Source organism: Pyrus communis, chromosome 15 (assembly GCF_041283825.1).
Source record: "Pyrus communis isolate YQ-2024b chromosome 15, ASM4128382v1, whole genome shotgun sequence".
Lineage (NCBI taxonomy): Eukaryota > Viridiplantae > Streptophyta > Magnoliopsida > Rosales > Rosaceae > Pyrus > Pyrus communis.
Window position 1 is genome coordinate 18,053,262 of NC_142579.1, and position 16,819 is coordinate 18,070,080.

General features: G+C 38.6%; 1 protein-coding gene across 1 annotated transcript; it reads right to left on the reverse strand.

Moving 5' to 3' along the window:
* Positions 1-5,574: 5,574 nt before the first annotated feature.
* On the reverse strand, positions 5,575-8,697 carry LOC137739923 (Haloacid dehalogenase-like hydrolase (HAD) superfamily protein). Its single transcript, XM_068479675.2, has 11 exons — positions 8,185-8,697; positions 8,003-8,096; positions 7,674-7,718; positions 7,473-7,523; positions 7,178-7,252; positions 7,026-7,059; positions 6,499-6,554; positions 6,247-6,306; positions 6,044-6,103; positions 5,899-5,945; positions 5,575-5,805 (listed from the first exon to the last, which is right to left on the reverse strand). The coding sequence occupies exons 1-11, from the start codon at positions 8,535-8,537 to the stop codon at positions 5,757-5,759; spliced, it is 924 nt and encodes a 307-aa protein (XP_068335776.2). The 5' UTR covers positions 8,538-8,697; the 3' UTR covers positions 5,575-5,756.
* Positions 8,698-16,819: the final 8,122 nt, after the last annotated feature.

The window sequence follows — 16,819 nt, forward strand, 5'->3', positions numbered from 1 at the left end:
TCTTGAGAGCTTGCTTGAAGTATCGCATGGGGTCTAAGTCAAGACAGTACATTTTCACTTACATCGTGTAAATTTTGGTTTGTAGGTCTCTATTGTTCTCAACTTGTAATTTACTTTGAAACTTGATTAAGACAAATGACAAACGAAGGTGGAGAAGAATCATCTATGTTGCGGGAGTCATTCATCTTTCCTCTTATTCTCCAAAACGGGTTTTGACTGTTTGCAACTTGTTTAGAAAATAAATGTGAATTTGTCTCTCAAGAATTGAGGTGTTTGATGCGTGATTTATACGCACACAAATTAAACCCTCTTTTTTTGTCGATTTGTAGTATAAGTATAAGTAGGGATCGTTCTGGACCGGGGATTAGGAGGGATTGTTAATCACTTGGATTTGACTCAAAAACTTAAAAACACAGTTTAAAACACTAAACTAGACTCAAAGAATACAAAACTAAACTTTAAAACACTAAGACAAATCAAAAACTCAAAATGCTTTAAAACATAAACTAAACAGATTTCTAACTAAATTGAACAATAAAGTAAAGGGGATTGAGTTTTGGACTAAATTAAACTAAAATGCACATATTATAAATTAAAGCAGAATGTAAATATGAATGTGATGGAATTGAATGGATGAATGCTAGCTAAGGGGTTCTTCTCCACACATGTTACACTTGCATACAAGATTGATTCTCAGTTGGTCTTTCGATAAATTATGAAACTCAACACTCCGGGTTAATTAGGTCCGCTTAAATTAACCGTCAAGTTTTCCTTAAGTTAATGAATTGGATGGGTTAGCGCAACGCAATTCACAACATTCTCCAAAAGTCCTTTACGTGAACAGCACAATAAAGATACAATCAAAGATCATTAAGCATTATGAAAACTATAAGTGTTGACGAGGCATTCGTTACTATGATGAGCATGAAACTCTTGCCAAGAATTCATTTAACGCGATTGTTTATAAGCAACCTCCACTACTTGTGAATATAAGTTCATAACGATTAGGTGAAACTCACTTATATTCTAGCGTCATATTCATGCATGAAAATTAAGCGCGCATTCTTAATAAACATTCATAAATAAGTTATCAATCAAACGGTTAAACAAATTGAATCCACAACTTATGAAATTCCAACGAAAGTTAATCAATTCATATTGCAAACATAAACATAGTTTCGAATCACCCCCTAGCTAAAGGGGGGGTTTAGTTCCTCATAACTTTGAAATCAAAGAAACACCTAAACATTCCAACAACTCAAACTTGAATTGTATGAACGTTTAGGCACTCTTCTCTTCCATTCCTCATACGTACAAAACAAAGAGAATTGAATTTAAACTTTGAAATCAAAGAAACACCTAAACATTCCAACAACTCAAACTTGAATTGTATGAACGTTTAGGCCCTCTTATCTTCCTCGTTGTTGTAGCACAAGGTCTAAGGTGAGGTTTGGGGGATTATGGAAATGGTAGAGGAGTGGTGGGGGGACTCACGGTTTTGGATTCTAAGGGGAAGTGTTTGTGTTAGTTGTGGTGTGAGAAATGGAGAGATGGAGTGGGGAGTGAATGAATGACAAATGAATGAGAATGCAAGGGTTTTTATAGGAGGAATAGAGGTGTATATGGCTGTTTGTTTAGGATGCAAGTGGCTAATTAATGATGGCAAAACAGCTAGGAAAGCATGTGAAAGCTGGAATTTCATGTGAAGGTGTTGGAATGTGCTGGAATGGTGTGTGAAGGCACGGCATTGAGTGTTTTCTTGCTTATTTTCTGGCTACATGATGAAAGGTTAATGAATAATGCATGTAGGTGGCTGCAATGATGAAGAATGAGAGCTGGAAATGAAAGGGAAAGCTGGAAATGAATGTGAAAATCTGGAAAAGGAAAGGAAGGCCACGGCAATGGATGTTTTGTGCATGGAAATGAATGTGTTTGCATGTGAGAGAATGTGAGAATGATTATGTCTTGTGGCTGAATTGGTGGAGTGATGATGATGCATGTGATTGGTGGGAACAAAGGGGAAGTCACGGCACAAAGGTGAATGGGAATCAATGGGTGAATGTGCATGTGCTAATTTATTTGAAGATGCATGTGCCATGGCTGAAAATGAATGTGTTTTGGCTGCAATGATGAAGTGGATGCATGTGAATGCAAAGGGAGAGTATGTGATTGACAACTAGGATGAATGGTGGCTGAAATGAAAGGGAAATGCAAAGGGAAAAGCTGGAAATTCAAAGGAAGGCCACGACAATGGATGTTTTGTGCATGGAAATGAATGTGTTTGCATGTGAGAGAATGTGAGAATGATTATGTCTTGTGGCTGAATTGGTGGAGTGATGATGATGCATGTGATTGGTGGGAACAAAGGGGAAGTCACGGCACAAAGGTGAATGGGAATCAATGGGTGAATGTGCATGTGCTAATTTATTTGAAGATGCATGTGCAATGGCTGAAAATGAATGTGTTTTGGCTGCAATGATGAAGTGGATGCATGTGAATGCAAAGGGAAAGTATGTGATTGACAACTAGGATGAATGGTGGCTGCAATGATGAAGTGTAATGGCTGAAAATGGGATGGATTTGCAAGGCCACGGCAAAGAATGGGTTTGTGTTCATGTGGCTGAAATTGGTGTGTAATTGGGCTAGGGTTTAAGTGCATGAAATGGACCCAAATTGCTCCCCCTTGCATGGCAAGGAATGGTGTTTGTGTTAAGCCCATGGCAAGGTGTTATGTGATTGGGTTAGGGCCATTGTTTTGTGTCCTCAAGTGCATACAAGGCCTTCAATTTCATCCAACACTTAGGCCCCAAGTATAAGCTATCCATCCTTAGCCCAATAGTGCTCCAAAACACTCCACAATGCATCCTTTCGTCAAACACGTCTTATTATCCTGAAAACACACAAAAGAAGCATAAAGGACTAAAATAACTAAAGAAACATAACGTAAATGTACGAGAACAAGCCATTTAAGTCGCATGAATATGCTCCTATCAATGTTTTCCATGTATTTTAGCTTGGTCTAAATAACGTGAATTACGCATTCTGACAGTTTGCAACTTGTTGAAAAATAAACGTAAATTTGTTCTCTCAAGGGCCTTCGGCCCGTTAACCCTAAACCCATTAGACCCAAACCTTTAGGCCCAAACCTGGATCCAACCCAAGTCCAAACCCTTTAACCCAATCCGGATCCAAGCCCAGAACCGTTTGACCTGCTGACCCGGACCTGGTCAACGGTCAGCGTTGACTTTGACTTTGACTTTGACCGGTCAACGGTCAACGTTGACTTTTTGGGTTTTCGTGCGGGACCCCTCCTAGGCTAATTTCGACGTCCTGAACCTGTTTCCGATGTCTGTTTTCCCAAATTCAGTCGTTTGAGTAGAGTTTGACTAAATGTACCATTTATGTGCTTAGGGGCGTTTATCTGTGACGTTTCCTTCTTCGCTAGATGGCGTGACTTTTCGACGGCGAAGTACTGTGAGTGGACCCCTTTTAAAAATGCATGTTTTGATAGTAGAAATGCATACATGAAAAGCATGATTTGATGATTATGTTTTATGAACGTTTTACGAGATAACATGCTTACCGAGGCTAGTTTGAATTATTACTATTTTTCCTATAACCCATATTCTTATAGAATATTTGATGGATGACGATATGATATTTAGAACATGTTTAGAACACCTCTTTATAGTATAGATGATGGATGACTTTATACTATGAAGTTGATTTTCAATATATGTATGTTAACTGGTTTTGTACTAACCTAGTGGTCCTTTCCGCTACGGGATATAGGGATAGATTCGGTCAGTCCCGGGCAACGGTTTGGTGTTGGCATAGAGCCTGGAGTGTGTTTCCTCTGACTATTTAGCATAGAGACGGGGAGCCGGCATGGGGCCTGAAGTGTATTTTCCTCTGACTGTCTGCTCAGAGACGGGGAGCCAGCATGGGGCCTGGAGAGTTATATCGGACATTCACTAGTGTTTATTATATATACAAGTTATGATTTGAGATATTGCACGACATGCTAGGTTTCGGAAAACCTATGTTTATCATTATATTTGTGTTTTCATAAAGCCTGGGGGTTAGTACGTTGATAACTGTTTTATTATATATATATATATATATATATATATATATCAACTTGGTCCACTCATGTTTGTTTTGCGCCCCATTCAGGACTTAGAATCGAGGCGTACAATCCCAACGTCAAGGCACTTACACATCGGCATCTTCGAGACCTCTTGGTGTAGGATCCATTCTTTTATTCATTCAATTTTATATTATTTTCTTTTAGTGTTCTAGATTAGAGATGTGCTCTGAACATGTTCCTTATTTGCATATTCAGTATTCTTTTATATTTATAAGCCTTATTTATCCCTTGTTTTCAACATTTGCACTCAATAAATGGCTTTCGTCATCCTTGGGTGTCGGCCAGCACTTGCCTATCCTGGTATTCGGGAAATATCGGGGTCGGGGCGTGTCACCCCCAACTTGCATGCTGGATCCCCAATGAGGTCAAGTGTTGGGTATTTTACATACCCCCTAGCCTCACTCACTACCCGTATGATACTTTATTTGTATGTATATGCAGAGGTTCATGAAGGTGACTTGGATCTGGTGTCTACTCTCTTGGCTCAGAGTTTGGCTTCCTCCAAGGATTTGACTGTGGTGGCGGCGTGGTTTTTGCTGCTGGAGATTAGGTTTTTTGTTGTTTGTTTTTGCAGCCTTGATGCCTAAACTTGTGTAGGCCTCCCGTTTGCAGCTCTCATTTTGCTTGGACCTTTTCCATTATATATAATTGTTTACCTAGTTCTTTTTGGGCCTTTTACTAGTTTTTAATGTAATGGAAGATATCTTACTTGACCCAAAAAAAAAAAAAAAAAAAAGTTGTGTATATAAACTATGGCAGCGTAACTACGACGGCAGACCCCCATCTCAAAGAGTTTCGTGGGGGGTGGCAAATAGCAAGCACCCGTTTTTGTGGATCGTTAGGGATGACGTGGTACAGGGAGACTCCACTACTTTACCCAATGAATTTTTTAGGAGGTTTAGGTAGGGGTTACACGGCAACGTGTGCACAGGACCGAGTGTAGGCCGGTCGATCTGTTGGGGGCATTTTTATCACTGGTTGCAATTATACTCTTGAGACAATATCTGAAGGTGTGCAACAAACGAATTGTCGATGCACATGCACTGCCTGGGAAATGGGAGTAGAGGTGAGCCCCGATGTGAAGCGAGATGAAGTTGAAGGCCCCGTTAAGAAAATGCTTGACGGAGAAGAGGGGATGAAGATGAGGGCCAAGGCAAAGGAATGGAAGAACGTCGAAGCTATGGATATCCACGGCAAAGGATCATCGTACAATAATTTCGAGAGATTGATTGAGGCTCTCCAATGTGGGAAGTGAGGAACAAACCTTTGGTTTCTTATGGAGAAGTATCAAATGTGTTTGTTGATGAGGGTTTATTTGATTTAAGTTCATGTTTATGTTGTCTTTGTTTATGTTTGGTTTGGTGTCTCTGATCATGAAAGCCCTATAAATAAACAACTGTCTTACAGTTTAAGGAGACTTGCTATGAATGAAATCCATATTTCCCTTCATTATTTTCCATCTGTACATGTAAGCTGTTAATGAATACAACATACAGAGCCATTTTTAAATGACAAGTTCAACAAAAAGACCATGCCGGATGGTTTCACCCCTTAATTCTACAGATGCTAAACAAGTTGTTTGAATCCAAGAAGTGCAAGAACTTTCCTAATTGGCAATGGCAGCGTTATGAAGTAACAATTCCAAATCTTTCAGTCTGCAAAGAATCGTAAGTACGAACCATGTGTAAGTATGCCAAACAATATAAGGAAAACAATGAATTCACTAAAGAAGAAAATGACTGCCATACCTTATGCTACTCAAGTCAGGGTAGATTGCTATTGCATCTTTGAAATCCTAATAGAATAACAACAAAGGAGGGTCAATTATCTCATACCGTGGATCATGTCGACGAAATCCTTCGTTTAAGATGACTATAGAGTAGGAAGCCTCACCTGCTCAGCTGTTGAAGAGGTGTAGGTAATGACACATGACATCCCAGCTTTTGTTGCTGCCTGACATTACCCAAAAACAAAAGCATTAGCCATTTTTAGTGAAGGGAATTGAATACACAAATGACAAAAAGAGAAGAATTACGCGTAAACACAACGGTTAAGAATAATTAGTAACTGAATATTACAGAAAAATGAGGATCTACCTGTAGACCAATAACACTGTCCTCCACGACCAAACAATCTTTCTCCGAGACTCCAAGTCTCTGGAAGGCAAACAATGTAGTTACACAAAAACCAAGATCTAACAGTTAAAAGTGAAGAGTAATCCATACTGCGCAGCACCATAGAATTTTTCATGTTATTGAGGAGAATCCTTACAAAATATAAATTGTTGATCATAAATGACTTCTGAATTCATATTTGGAAGTTTAAATTTAGGATGTTAGATTACTGACCTTGGCAGCAGTAATATAAATTAAAGGATCAGGCTTTTTTTCCTTTACATCATCACCTTCACACAAAAACCACACCAGACGGAATTCAAAAGTCTAATTCTGTTTTAATAAACTAATTCAAACATGAAACGTTCAATGTGATTTGATAAACCTGCAAGCAATGTTCTTAAAATCGCAAGGCGGTAGTCAGGTGGCGGGAAGGAGCCTGATGCCTAGTGGCTTAGGCGGTTTTTATTAAATATAAATACATGTGTAATATTTTATAGCTCGGTTTGTAACACATTCTAAGTCCATATGTTATTGTTGGGCCTTATTTTCTCATTGGGATTTAAAGAATTCTTTAGGCATTAATGCACCATATATTGTCATACAACTAATCCTACTCAGGGTAATTGACATGTTCCCGAATTCCATGCATGAATATGAAGAACCAGATAAGGGTTATTAATGTGTAATGACACGTCTCACAAAATTTCAACCGAAACAATTTATACAAGAATTTCGAAGTTCAAAAGTAATCAACATACCAGCAAGGAAGCAATCAAGACCCTGAAAACGCTCCTACAGTCAGGAATGTATAAATTGATGAGCACATTTGGTACTAACGAAGAAGCAAATACAGCTGGTTCTAAGTTTGAACTGCATTAAGTTAACGAAAATGTTGAGGAAAAAGGCTTACAATTCCTATAAGGCTTTCAAGACATAGAATTACTGAACTTTTAGTTGCTGCAGAGCAAACAGCAAGCTTTTTCCCCTACAACAATCAGACAGAGATTACTCTTACAAGCATAAAAAATGCAGTTTGATGCAAGAAAGCAGATGCTAACGACGGTGGAAGAGAAACAAACCAATACATAAAATGTAAATAGATGTTCTTGGAACTGAATCGGGGATAAAGGGATGCATATAACATAAGTGGATTTAAAAGTACCGTGACAAGAAATTAAACTTTTGAATAGGAAACATTAGCTTACAGAAGCCTTGGCCTCATCCATCAATCTTAAAACTCCTGGTCTTGGTTCCACCTGGTAAAAAAAGAAAGACAATAAAACAAAGTTCACAAGTCTATATCGCTACGAGTTATTTATTCAATTTCAACATAACCGATAATTTGTTTGAAAAGAACAAGGATCAACAGGAAAACCAAAATGCAGCAAGTATAGATGTCTCCTTACAGTTCCGGATTTGATAATTTCTTTGTACCTTTCAGTTTTCCAATCCTACAAGACGATAAAAGGATCAACATACTACGAATAAAAGTACATATAATTCAAAACCAATCTATGCCCAAGATTTGAAAACGCAAACTGCAAATTCACGACAAAAAGATAAAAGTAACAGCAATCTCAATGCACTGACAGTGGAAGGATTTTTAAATGAGCTACAAAATTTCTAACAAGTTTAACCCAAACATGCCAATGATTAGAGGAATTTAAAACTATGAAAACAATCCGGAAATTCATTTTCTCAGAAGCCAAACAACTAGAACAAGCAAAATTAGAACCTGAATAGTATCAATGATCTTGGCTCGGCCCTCATCGTCTTCCGGAGGCTTCTCGAAGATTGTGGACGACGGCCAACCGTGCTCCTTAAAGTACCTTAAACAACCCAAACCCGAATTCAATCAAAGAAGAAAACAAAATCCAAAGTTTTAATCTTTGGAGAAATTTAGAGAGCGAGAGAGACCATCGCATTTTGGGTTTGCCACCGCCGATTTGGTTCTGGAGCTGATCGTAGAAGTGGAGGTCCCAGTTGAGGGGTTGAGAGGCAGAGGAAGAGCAGCGGACATTGAAATGAGCGAAGGCCTCGTTGTAAGCTTGGCGGTGCAAGTGCTCGGACTCGAGTATTACGCCGTCGCAGTCGAAAATAAGAGCTTGGAGAGCAGAGGAGGAAGCTGAGACCGAGACTGAGAGTGAGAGCCGTTTTCGTGTGGAGGAGATGGAAATATTTCTTGGGGTTCGGAACCGAACGAGGGTTGTGTGTGAGAGTATAAAAGAGGAAGAGGAGGAGGAAGAGAGAGGGATCGTGATACACGCCATGTCTGGCTGGCTGTGCTTGGGTTGGGATGGGATGGGAGGGGTTGGGTTCCTGTGGCTTTGGGTTGTCGTCGTACTTTAGCGGGTGAAGCACGACCCTTCTGAACCTCCAAATTTTCCCGTAGTTTTCCGCCTTAAATAGTTGAAAAAAAAAATGAAGGATAAGAGAGTACACATCAGGTCCCTTACCCACGCTTAAGGTGGTCATCCGAGGTTAGATGTGTTATGAAGGAATTACATGAGGGGAGTTAAAGGATATCAACGCCAATGTCATCTCTGACCAATGAGCCTAAATATAGTTCCGTTTAGGATTATAACTTTGAAACAACGTCAGGTCATATATTTATATATCTAAGTTTTAAGTTTATTGGTTAATTTAATTAAACAACTACTTATCTATACTATTAAGAGAATCCTCATTGTCAATTTTTTCCGTTTTTTTTTTCTATTTTGCCCTCACTTTTGATACACATTATTGACAAAAAGGAGGGTAAAGTAGTAATTTTATACCCTTTGACAAAATGACAATCATATCCCTACTTTTCCAATTTTACCCTTTTTTTTTTTTGAGAAAATGACAATCATATACTTATTTTTTCAATTTTACCCTCACTTTTAATACACAATATTTACATATTAAAGACAAAACAGTAATGATGTAATATTAAAAAAAAATGCACTTATTAAGAGAAATTGTTCACACACATAAAGTATGTGCTCTCTGCTAGTTAGGATTTAAAAAAATAAAATTTTCTTGAATACACCCTAAATAACTTTTAACGTATTATTGATCTTCTTCAACTATCAAAACTATCTACCTTATCTATATTATTAAGAGAACCCTCTTTGTCAACTTTTTTTTCCTATTTTGTCTTCACTTTTGAAACACACTATTGACAAAAAGGAAGGCAAAATAGTAATTTTCTACCCTTTGACAAAATAACAATCATATCCCTATTTTTCCTGTTTTACCCTCTTTTTTGAGAAAATGACAATCATATACTTATTTTTTCAATTTTACCCTCACTTTTGATACACAATATTTACATAAGAAGGACAAAACAGTAATGATGTAATATTAAAAAAAATGCACTTATTAAAAGAAATTGTTCACACACACAAAGTGTGTGCTCTCTGCTAGTTAGGTTTTAAAAAATAATTTTTTCTTGAATACACCCTAAATCACTTTTAACATATTATTGATCTTCTTCAACTATCAAAACTATCTACCTTATCTATACTATTAAGAGAACCCTCTTGGTCAACTTTTTTTCCCTTTTTTACCTTTCCTATTTTGCCTTCACTTTTGATACACACTATTGACAAAAAAAGGAGGGCAAAATAGTAATTTTGTACGCTTTGACACAATCATATCCATATTTTTCCTATTTTACCCTCTTTTTTGAGAAAATGACAATCATATCCCTATTTTTCCTATTTTACCCTCATTTTTGAGAAAATGACAATCATATACTTATTTTTCCAATTTTACTCACTTTTGATACACAATATTTACATAAGAAAAATAAACCAATAATGATGTAATATTAAAAAAAAATGCACTTATTAAGAAAAATTGTTCACACACACAAAGTGTGTGCTCTCTGCTAGTATCATATTAAAATAAGGTTATTCGGACATGATTTTTTAGTGTTGCATGTCGCCAAATAAGTAATTCTCCAAATTTCTTATCTTTATATAATCTCAATAAGTTTCGGATATGATTTTCGAGTGACACATGTCAAAATGTAACGGGTTATGCAAATTTCGGATAGGATTCTTATCCACGTGGCACTTCTTACTTCCAATTAATAACTTGATTAGATATTTGGTATAATTCGCACACCTTCATCTTTACCCTTTCCTATATCTCTTGTCATTGTCTAAAATTTTATCATTTCAATTCAAGTTTTGTAATGAATTCCAATTCCAAATTGGATGATAAATGGGCAGAGCAGAGACGAGAAGAGGAGTCCGATGAAAAAGATGAGGCATGGCCCAACATAACCTTTATGGAGCCAATGGTCGTGACCATGGAGTTTGAGGAAACTCAACAACAACCTGAATGGGGTGGCTAAGTTGGTGGTTTCTCTTACAAACCACTACAAGGAGAGGCCGCGCATCAAACTTTGATGCACAACTACTTCAACCCAATACGGTGCTCTCAAAAGAGGATTTTAGACGTTGCTTCTAGATGAGGCATCACTTGTTCGACTGTTTGCTCCATGACGTCCAAATTGTCATTCTGTAAAGCAAGTCATCCCGGTCTCTCGCCTCACCAAAAGATAACTGTTGGACTCTGAATGATGGCCTATGCCTGATTGGCTGATAAGATGGATGATATATATAGTATGTCTGAGTCTACATGCCTAAAAATCTTGCTCAACTACAATTGTTCACATTTACAAAGATATGTACCTTTGTGAAACTCATAGTATTTTTTAGATGTATGAGTCCAAACACTTTCACTTGAGTGCTAATCAGTGCCAGATCTAGGAAATATTATTACGGGTTAGTAAGAAGAGCGTACGCAGTGTGCAAAATTTTTTTAACAGAAATAGGATGCATATCACCATTTCATCGAGCCTTGGTAGGCCTAAAGTCATTTGCAAAGGCATACTGCACACCTATTAATGCCTCATTTGCATGGATAACTAACATGTTCCAAGGCTACTCCCATATGAATGCTTAACAAAGGAACACACTTATCTTGAGCACACTAATAAATTGATTGATATCATTGTGTCCTATTAATATGTTTATCCAAGATTGATGATGCTTTGTTCATTCTTTGAGATTACCATTTCATTTACTTTGCATTTTTGGATAGTCTTTTACTTGGTTCTTTTTTTTTTCTTCCTTCAATTGTAATCACAATCAACAAACAAACCAGAGGTGAATAATATTAGGACTAGACTGTAAAGGGGCAGCACCTCTCTAACCCATTATATTAAGCAATCGAAGGGCATATATGAAGGACAACTCCAACTTTCAAAGGAGTAGTACCCAAGTCATCCGTATAGATTCACCGAAGTTATGAGGGTCAACTGACCCCTTTGCCCCTAATTCGATATGCCCCTGGTGCTAATACCCTTAACATTATCTTCAGAGACCCAACTATAAGCCTTAAAGAGCTTCATCTTCCTTTGGGGTCCAACCTTTTCTTTTGATTGAAGATGTGGCCATTTAAAAAAGAATGACAATTGTAAATTTAGATTATTAGAAGAGGTAAGAGAGATGTGTGTATGAAAGGAGTTTTTGAGGTGAACAAAATGTAAAATTTTGGAATAAAATAAAGGAAGATAGTATGTAGGGTAAAGAAGATATGAGAAATGGTATAGAAATTGGATAGGTCGATATATATATATATATAAAATATAATTTTCTATTTTTTTAAATTTCCGCCTAAAATGTATATAAGCACACATGCACATATATATGTATATATACGTCCAGCTGGCGCCAGCTAGCCATTGAGATTCAAATCTAGCTGTTGGAATCTTTCAAATATGATCATTGGATCCAATGGAAAATTACAACAGCTACTGTTGCTCCTAATAAATGGCCGAGTATTGGCTTGGCCAACTCGATGCCCTTAGATCATGTTTTGGTCTCATAGGCTTCATTGATTTTTAGCCAAGCATTTGGCTACAATTGGGTTTTATCCAAATCAGGCCATATTTTGGCCATTTAGCCCTCTTCATTAGAGATGGCTTAAGGGTAAAAGTCAAGCACAATGTGCTAATGCAAGGCTATTTTTTGGCATTGTATGGCTTAGGAGGTTGAACTATCTGCAAGAAAATGTGATTAAGTGTTAGAAAAGAAAATGTGATTAAGTGTTAGAAACACTCACCTCAAATCAAGTAGATAAGAGAAGAATTTGACCCAATTGTGGGACCACATTCGTTCAGACAATGGGGGATGAATATTCTGGATCAAATCTTTTGGGCAAAAGATTTTCGTACTCGCTACCGACTACTTCACCAAGTTGGTGGAAGCCGAAGAATACAAAAAGGTGATCGAGAATGATGTGGTGAATTTCATTTGGCGCAACATTATATGGAGATTCAAAATGCCTAGGGCGATTGTATCAGACAATGAATCTCAATTCAAGAAAAGGAATTTTAGAAGTTACTGCTTTTGAAAGGGAATTATCCAACAATTCTCATCCCGTATCCCCAAGGAAATGAATGGTCTAAGAACACAAACCAAACCATATTTGGTTACTTAAAGAATAGACTTAAGCTATGCATGAGAAAATGGCTGGAGAAATTGTTAAAGATGTTGTGGGCATATCAAACGACCAAGTAGAGGCCGATAGGAGAGCCTCAATTTTCAGTGGCTTATGGATCTAAGTAAACCTATTACGTTTAGGTTACCAACTATATGAAAATGATAGTGGTAGTTAAACAGGCAACAATAAACATAAAACTCACTGCTTTCATAGGTTAAAAAATAATGAGATATCAAAGCTATCTGATTGGCAAGTTATCATAACAAAGTAGATGTTGGGGCCCAAAATGTCACACACTAATCCAACCAAGTCTTAAGGCCCAATTGTCATGCAAAGCCTACATTCAAGCCCAAACACATGCCAAGGCGCAGGATCGACGAGGAATAAATTTACCAACATGCCATTCCACGATGATTAAGCTGGAAATTCACACCATGCTCGTGCCTATTTCACCACGCCATGTTTCCTTAGTCACTATCCATGTTAAGCCCAAGTTACATATTCGAGGCTTGTTAAGTGGATTGTGGTGTGGATGGTTACGGAAGGTTATCGAGCCTACGTGGAATCGAGGTCATGGAAGACTTTGGGCTGCTTGGGGGCCCAAAGATCCAAGCCCATACCCTTTGTATTTCACACAGGCCTTATTGAGAGAGAATTAACCTAGTTTACCCATTTCCCTAGCAAGCTAACTCCCTTAGTTATGACTAAACTAGATTCTTGCATTAAATGCATGTTAAGCCCAGCAATTTAGACATTTAATGCTTACTTTCCTTTCCTAGCCTGCATAGATAACCAACGCAAGAAAGCCATAAGGCGCGCTACTAAAAGTAGCGTTTGCGAAAGGCCGCCCTGGGAAAGCCACGTCTCGGGAAGAAGCAAACTGCAAGTCTGAACAGTGTAGCTATCTTACAACAAAATGTGAATAATATGAGGGCTAGGGAGAAAGGAAAGGAAAATTAAGCCATAAAGGAAGATTCCTTTGAAGCCTAGAGAAGAACCTTTCATCTGCAAAAGAAAGGGTAGAAGCCATTAAAAGGGGGATTAGAGGAACACGTAGAGTAACACAGAAAGAAATAGAGAAAACGTAATGAAAACGTAGTGAAAGAGAACCACCCAGGAAGAAGCCCATAAAGGTCCACTTAGCCCAGAAGCATACTCCAAGCCTTAAGCATCACCATCCATGCAACCTTAGTAATTCTTGCAGTCTTCCATTAAACATCCAAGCCATTAAAAGCCTTATTATCACCCTAGGAAAGCCCAAATCATTCAGTAAAGAATGCCATGCAACCATGCAATCTTTCTCTCTCATGTAAACTGATAATCTTCTAGCTTCCATACCACGCTTCACTTGAGCAAGTCATTATCTTGATCATTCATGCTATCTTCGAGCCATTGATGTTACAAAGGTATTTCCTAAGACAAGCTAACTCTTTTGAGATATCCTGGAACTTGTTACGAATCCGTAGGGACACAAGAGGACGTTCTTAAAGCCCAAGTACACCTTGACCTAAAAATCCCCCAACATAAATCGGCGACTCCACTAGGGACATGTTGCAATCTTCATTTAATGGCTTCAAGATCCAGAAGGAACACTACCAGGAGTGGTAACGCCTTAGACGTAGGTGAGGCTACTTCCCGGCTCGACAAGTCTTAACGTGAACGCCAACGCCAAGAGAGCCAGGAAAACCTGGATGAATATGACATGTTAAACATCACCACAACCATTCATGCCTTGGTGAAGCCCAAAAAGAAATTGCTGCATTTGTGAAAGAGTTGAAAAACTCAATCCCGAAGCTAAGCGAGAAAGCCAGTAACAAAGACTGCACGCCCAGGGAAAATGCTTTTCAGGAAAAGTTAGCTGTTGTTGCTGGGAAGGGTTATGAGAAAGCACCATCATTTGTCACTCAGGTAGATGTCATAGCCACGCTCGAAAGTAAGCTGCACAGGAGTTCGAAGGATTGGAAATATGTTCCTGAGCCACTATATCCTACCAGCGTTCTCCACATACCATATCTTAAAGGATACGAGACCACTAACCTTGTTCTCTTTTATGAGAGGAACAGTAGCCCTAAGCAATATATAAGTCCTTTCATTGACGCTTTAGGTCTTCATGTCGACGACTGCAACATCTGTCTTAGGGAGTTCTCGAAAAGCCTAACTAACTGCGCTTATACTTGGTACACCACCCTCGCACCAGGTTCCATATGAACCTAAGAAGAGCTAGCCGAGAAGTTCTATAAAAAAGTACTTCCAACATGAGGAAAAGGTCACGACAACTCAGCTCAACAATACGTGTCAAAAACACAAGGAAAATCTGGTGACTTTTGTCAGACATTTCTTAGACCTCGCCCTTGACTGCTATAACGAGAATGACAATAAAGCACTTGTGGAAATCTGTATCAGCAACATTGTAGCTGACTACATGGTGTAGTTGGAGAACATCAGAGTTAGCCAATTCTCGAGGCTTTTGGAAGTAGTGATGAAGACCAGCTTGTCAATCAAGCCTTCCACGAGGAAATGCTGGAAAACTAACAAGAAGAAAGCTCATATTCCACTAACGTGCAACAATGAGGAATTCTAAGCCACAAAAAATGAAGGAAATTGAGAGTAATAGGGAAACATATCTTTTACTAGCGTGCAACAATGAGGAATTCCAAGCCATCCTTGATACCATCCTCACAGATGGGGCCATCAAGTTGGCGGCCTGGTCGTACAAAACCTCTTCCAAGGTAGATAAAAGAAATCCTAGGTACTATTGCTACCATCAATATGTGGGACATCCTTCTATTGTATGCAAGCTTTGTGAAAATCCGCGAATGGACGCTGAAGCTACCATGTAAGACTCAAGCCATAGACACTGACCCTCTATCAAAACGCTAAGGGAAAGAGGTAACAGTTGTCACCATATGCTTCGGAGATGACGATGCCTACCACCCATGAATCAACGATCCCAAGCCATCGGAAGTTATTTGGGAATCTTCCGGGAACTAGAGAAGGCTTATTGGTGCAAATACTCCAAGCAGTAAAGCTATGATACTCTATGGACTCAACTTGAGGGATAGGGAGATGATGATGCAAATCTCATAGATTTTTCCCTAATCCTAAGTGACAAAGCCTCCACCATCGATATGTCACAAGAATACAATGAGGGAACATCGGAAGAGCAACTGTTGAACCAGGAAATGATGGCTGTGACTTTATATAGCTTTTCCCAACATGGAAGCCGACTCAGTTGACCGTTACCTTTCCCAAGGGCAAGGGCCAACTTCAATACAGGTCCTCCAGGAAAACCCGAAGTTCAAATCCCCCTTCGACCAGCTTGAATATAGCCTAAAAGTAAGGATTGTCACTCCTAAAGCTCTTATACATGTTTCTGAGAACTATAACCTTCAAAGTTATGCTGCCCAACCATAAAGGTTTTTCCTTGAGAACAACAACGCCATCATCTTCCCTAACAAAGACATGGAAGTGGTTTTCCCTGATCACCGGATGCCACTATACCTAAAATGACAGATCAATGATGCCTTCATCAGGTAAGCTTTGGTTGACATTGGTTCCTCCGTCAACATTTTGCCCTTATCAATACTCACTATAGTAGGTGTCCCAACATCAAAGGTAGTAAGGTCTCAAATCTCTATCAATAGGTTTAGGAATAGCAACGAGGAAACTATTGGATACATCGAGATCGACTTGAAGATCGGCCTTATCAGGTCTTTTACTAAGTTTTATGTGATGGACATCAATGTAGCTTACCACGCTCTACTAAGAAGGCCATAGATAAACAAGCACAAACTAGTGGCCTCCACCTACCACCAGTGCATCAAGGGAATGATTGGTTTGAGGCCTTTTGCATCATGAGAAACCAAATGTCATTCAATCTAGATGAAGTTCACCATTCCAATGTTGAGTTTTATAATGATTTCTTAACTGCCGGAGGTGGGATATCACATGTCTCAAGGATACCTTTACCCTATTGGGAAAAAGTTTGAGATTCAGTGACCAAGAATTCCTAGCCGTTATGGAAAAAGGAAAACGCATATAGGCAGAGGCT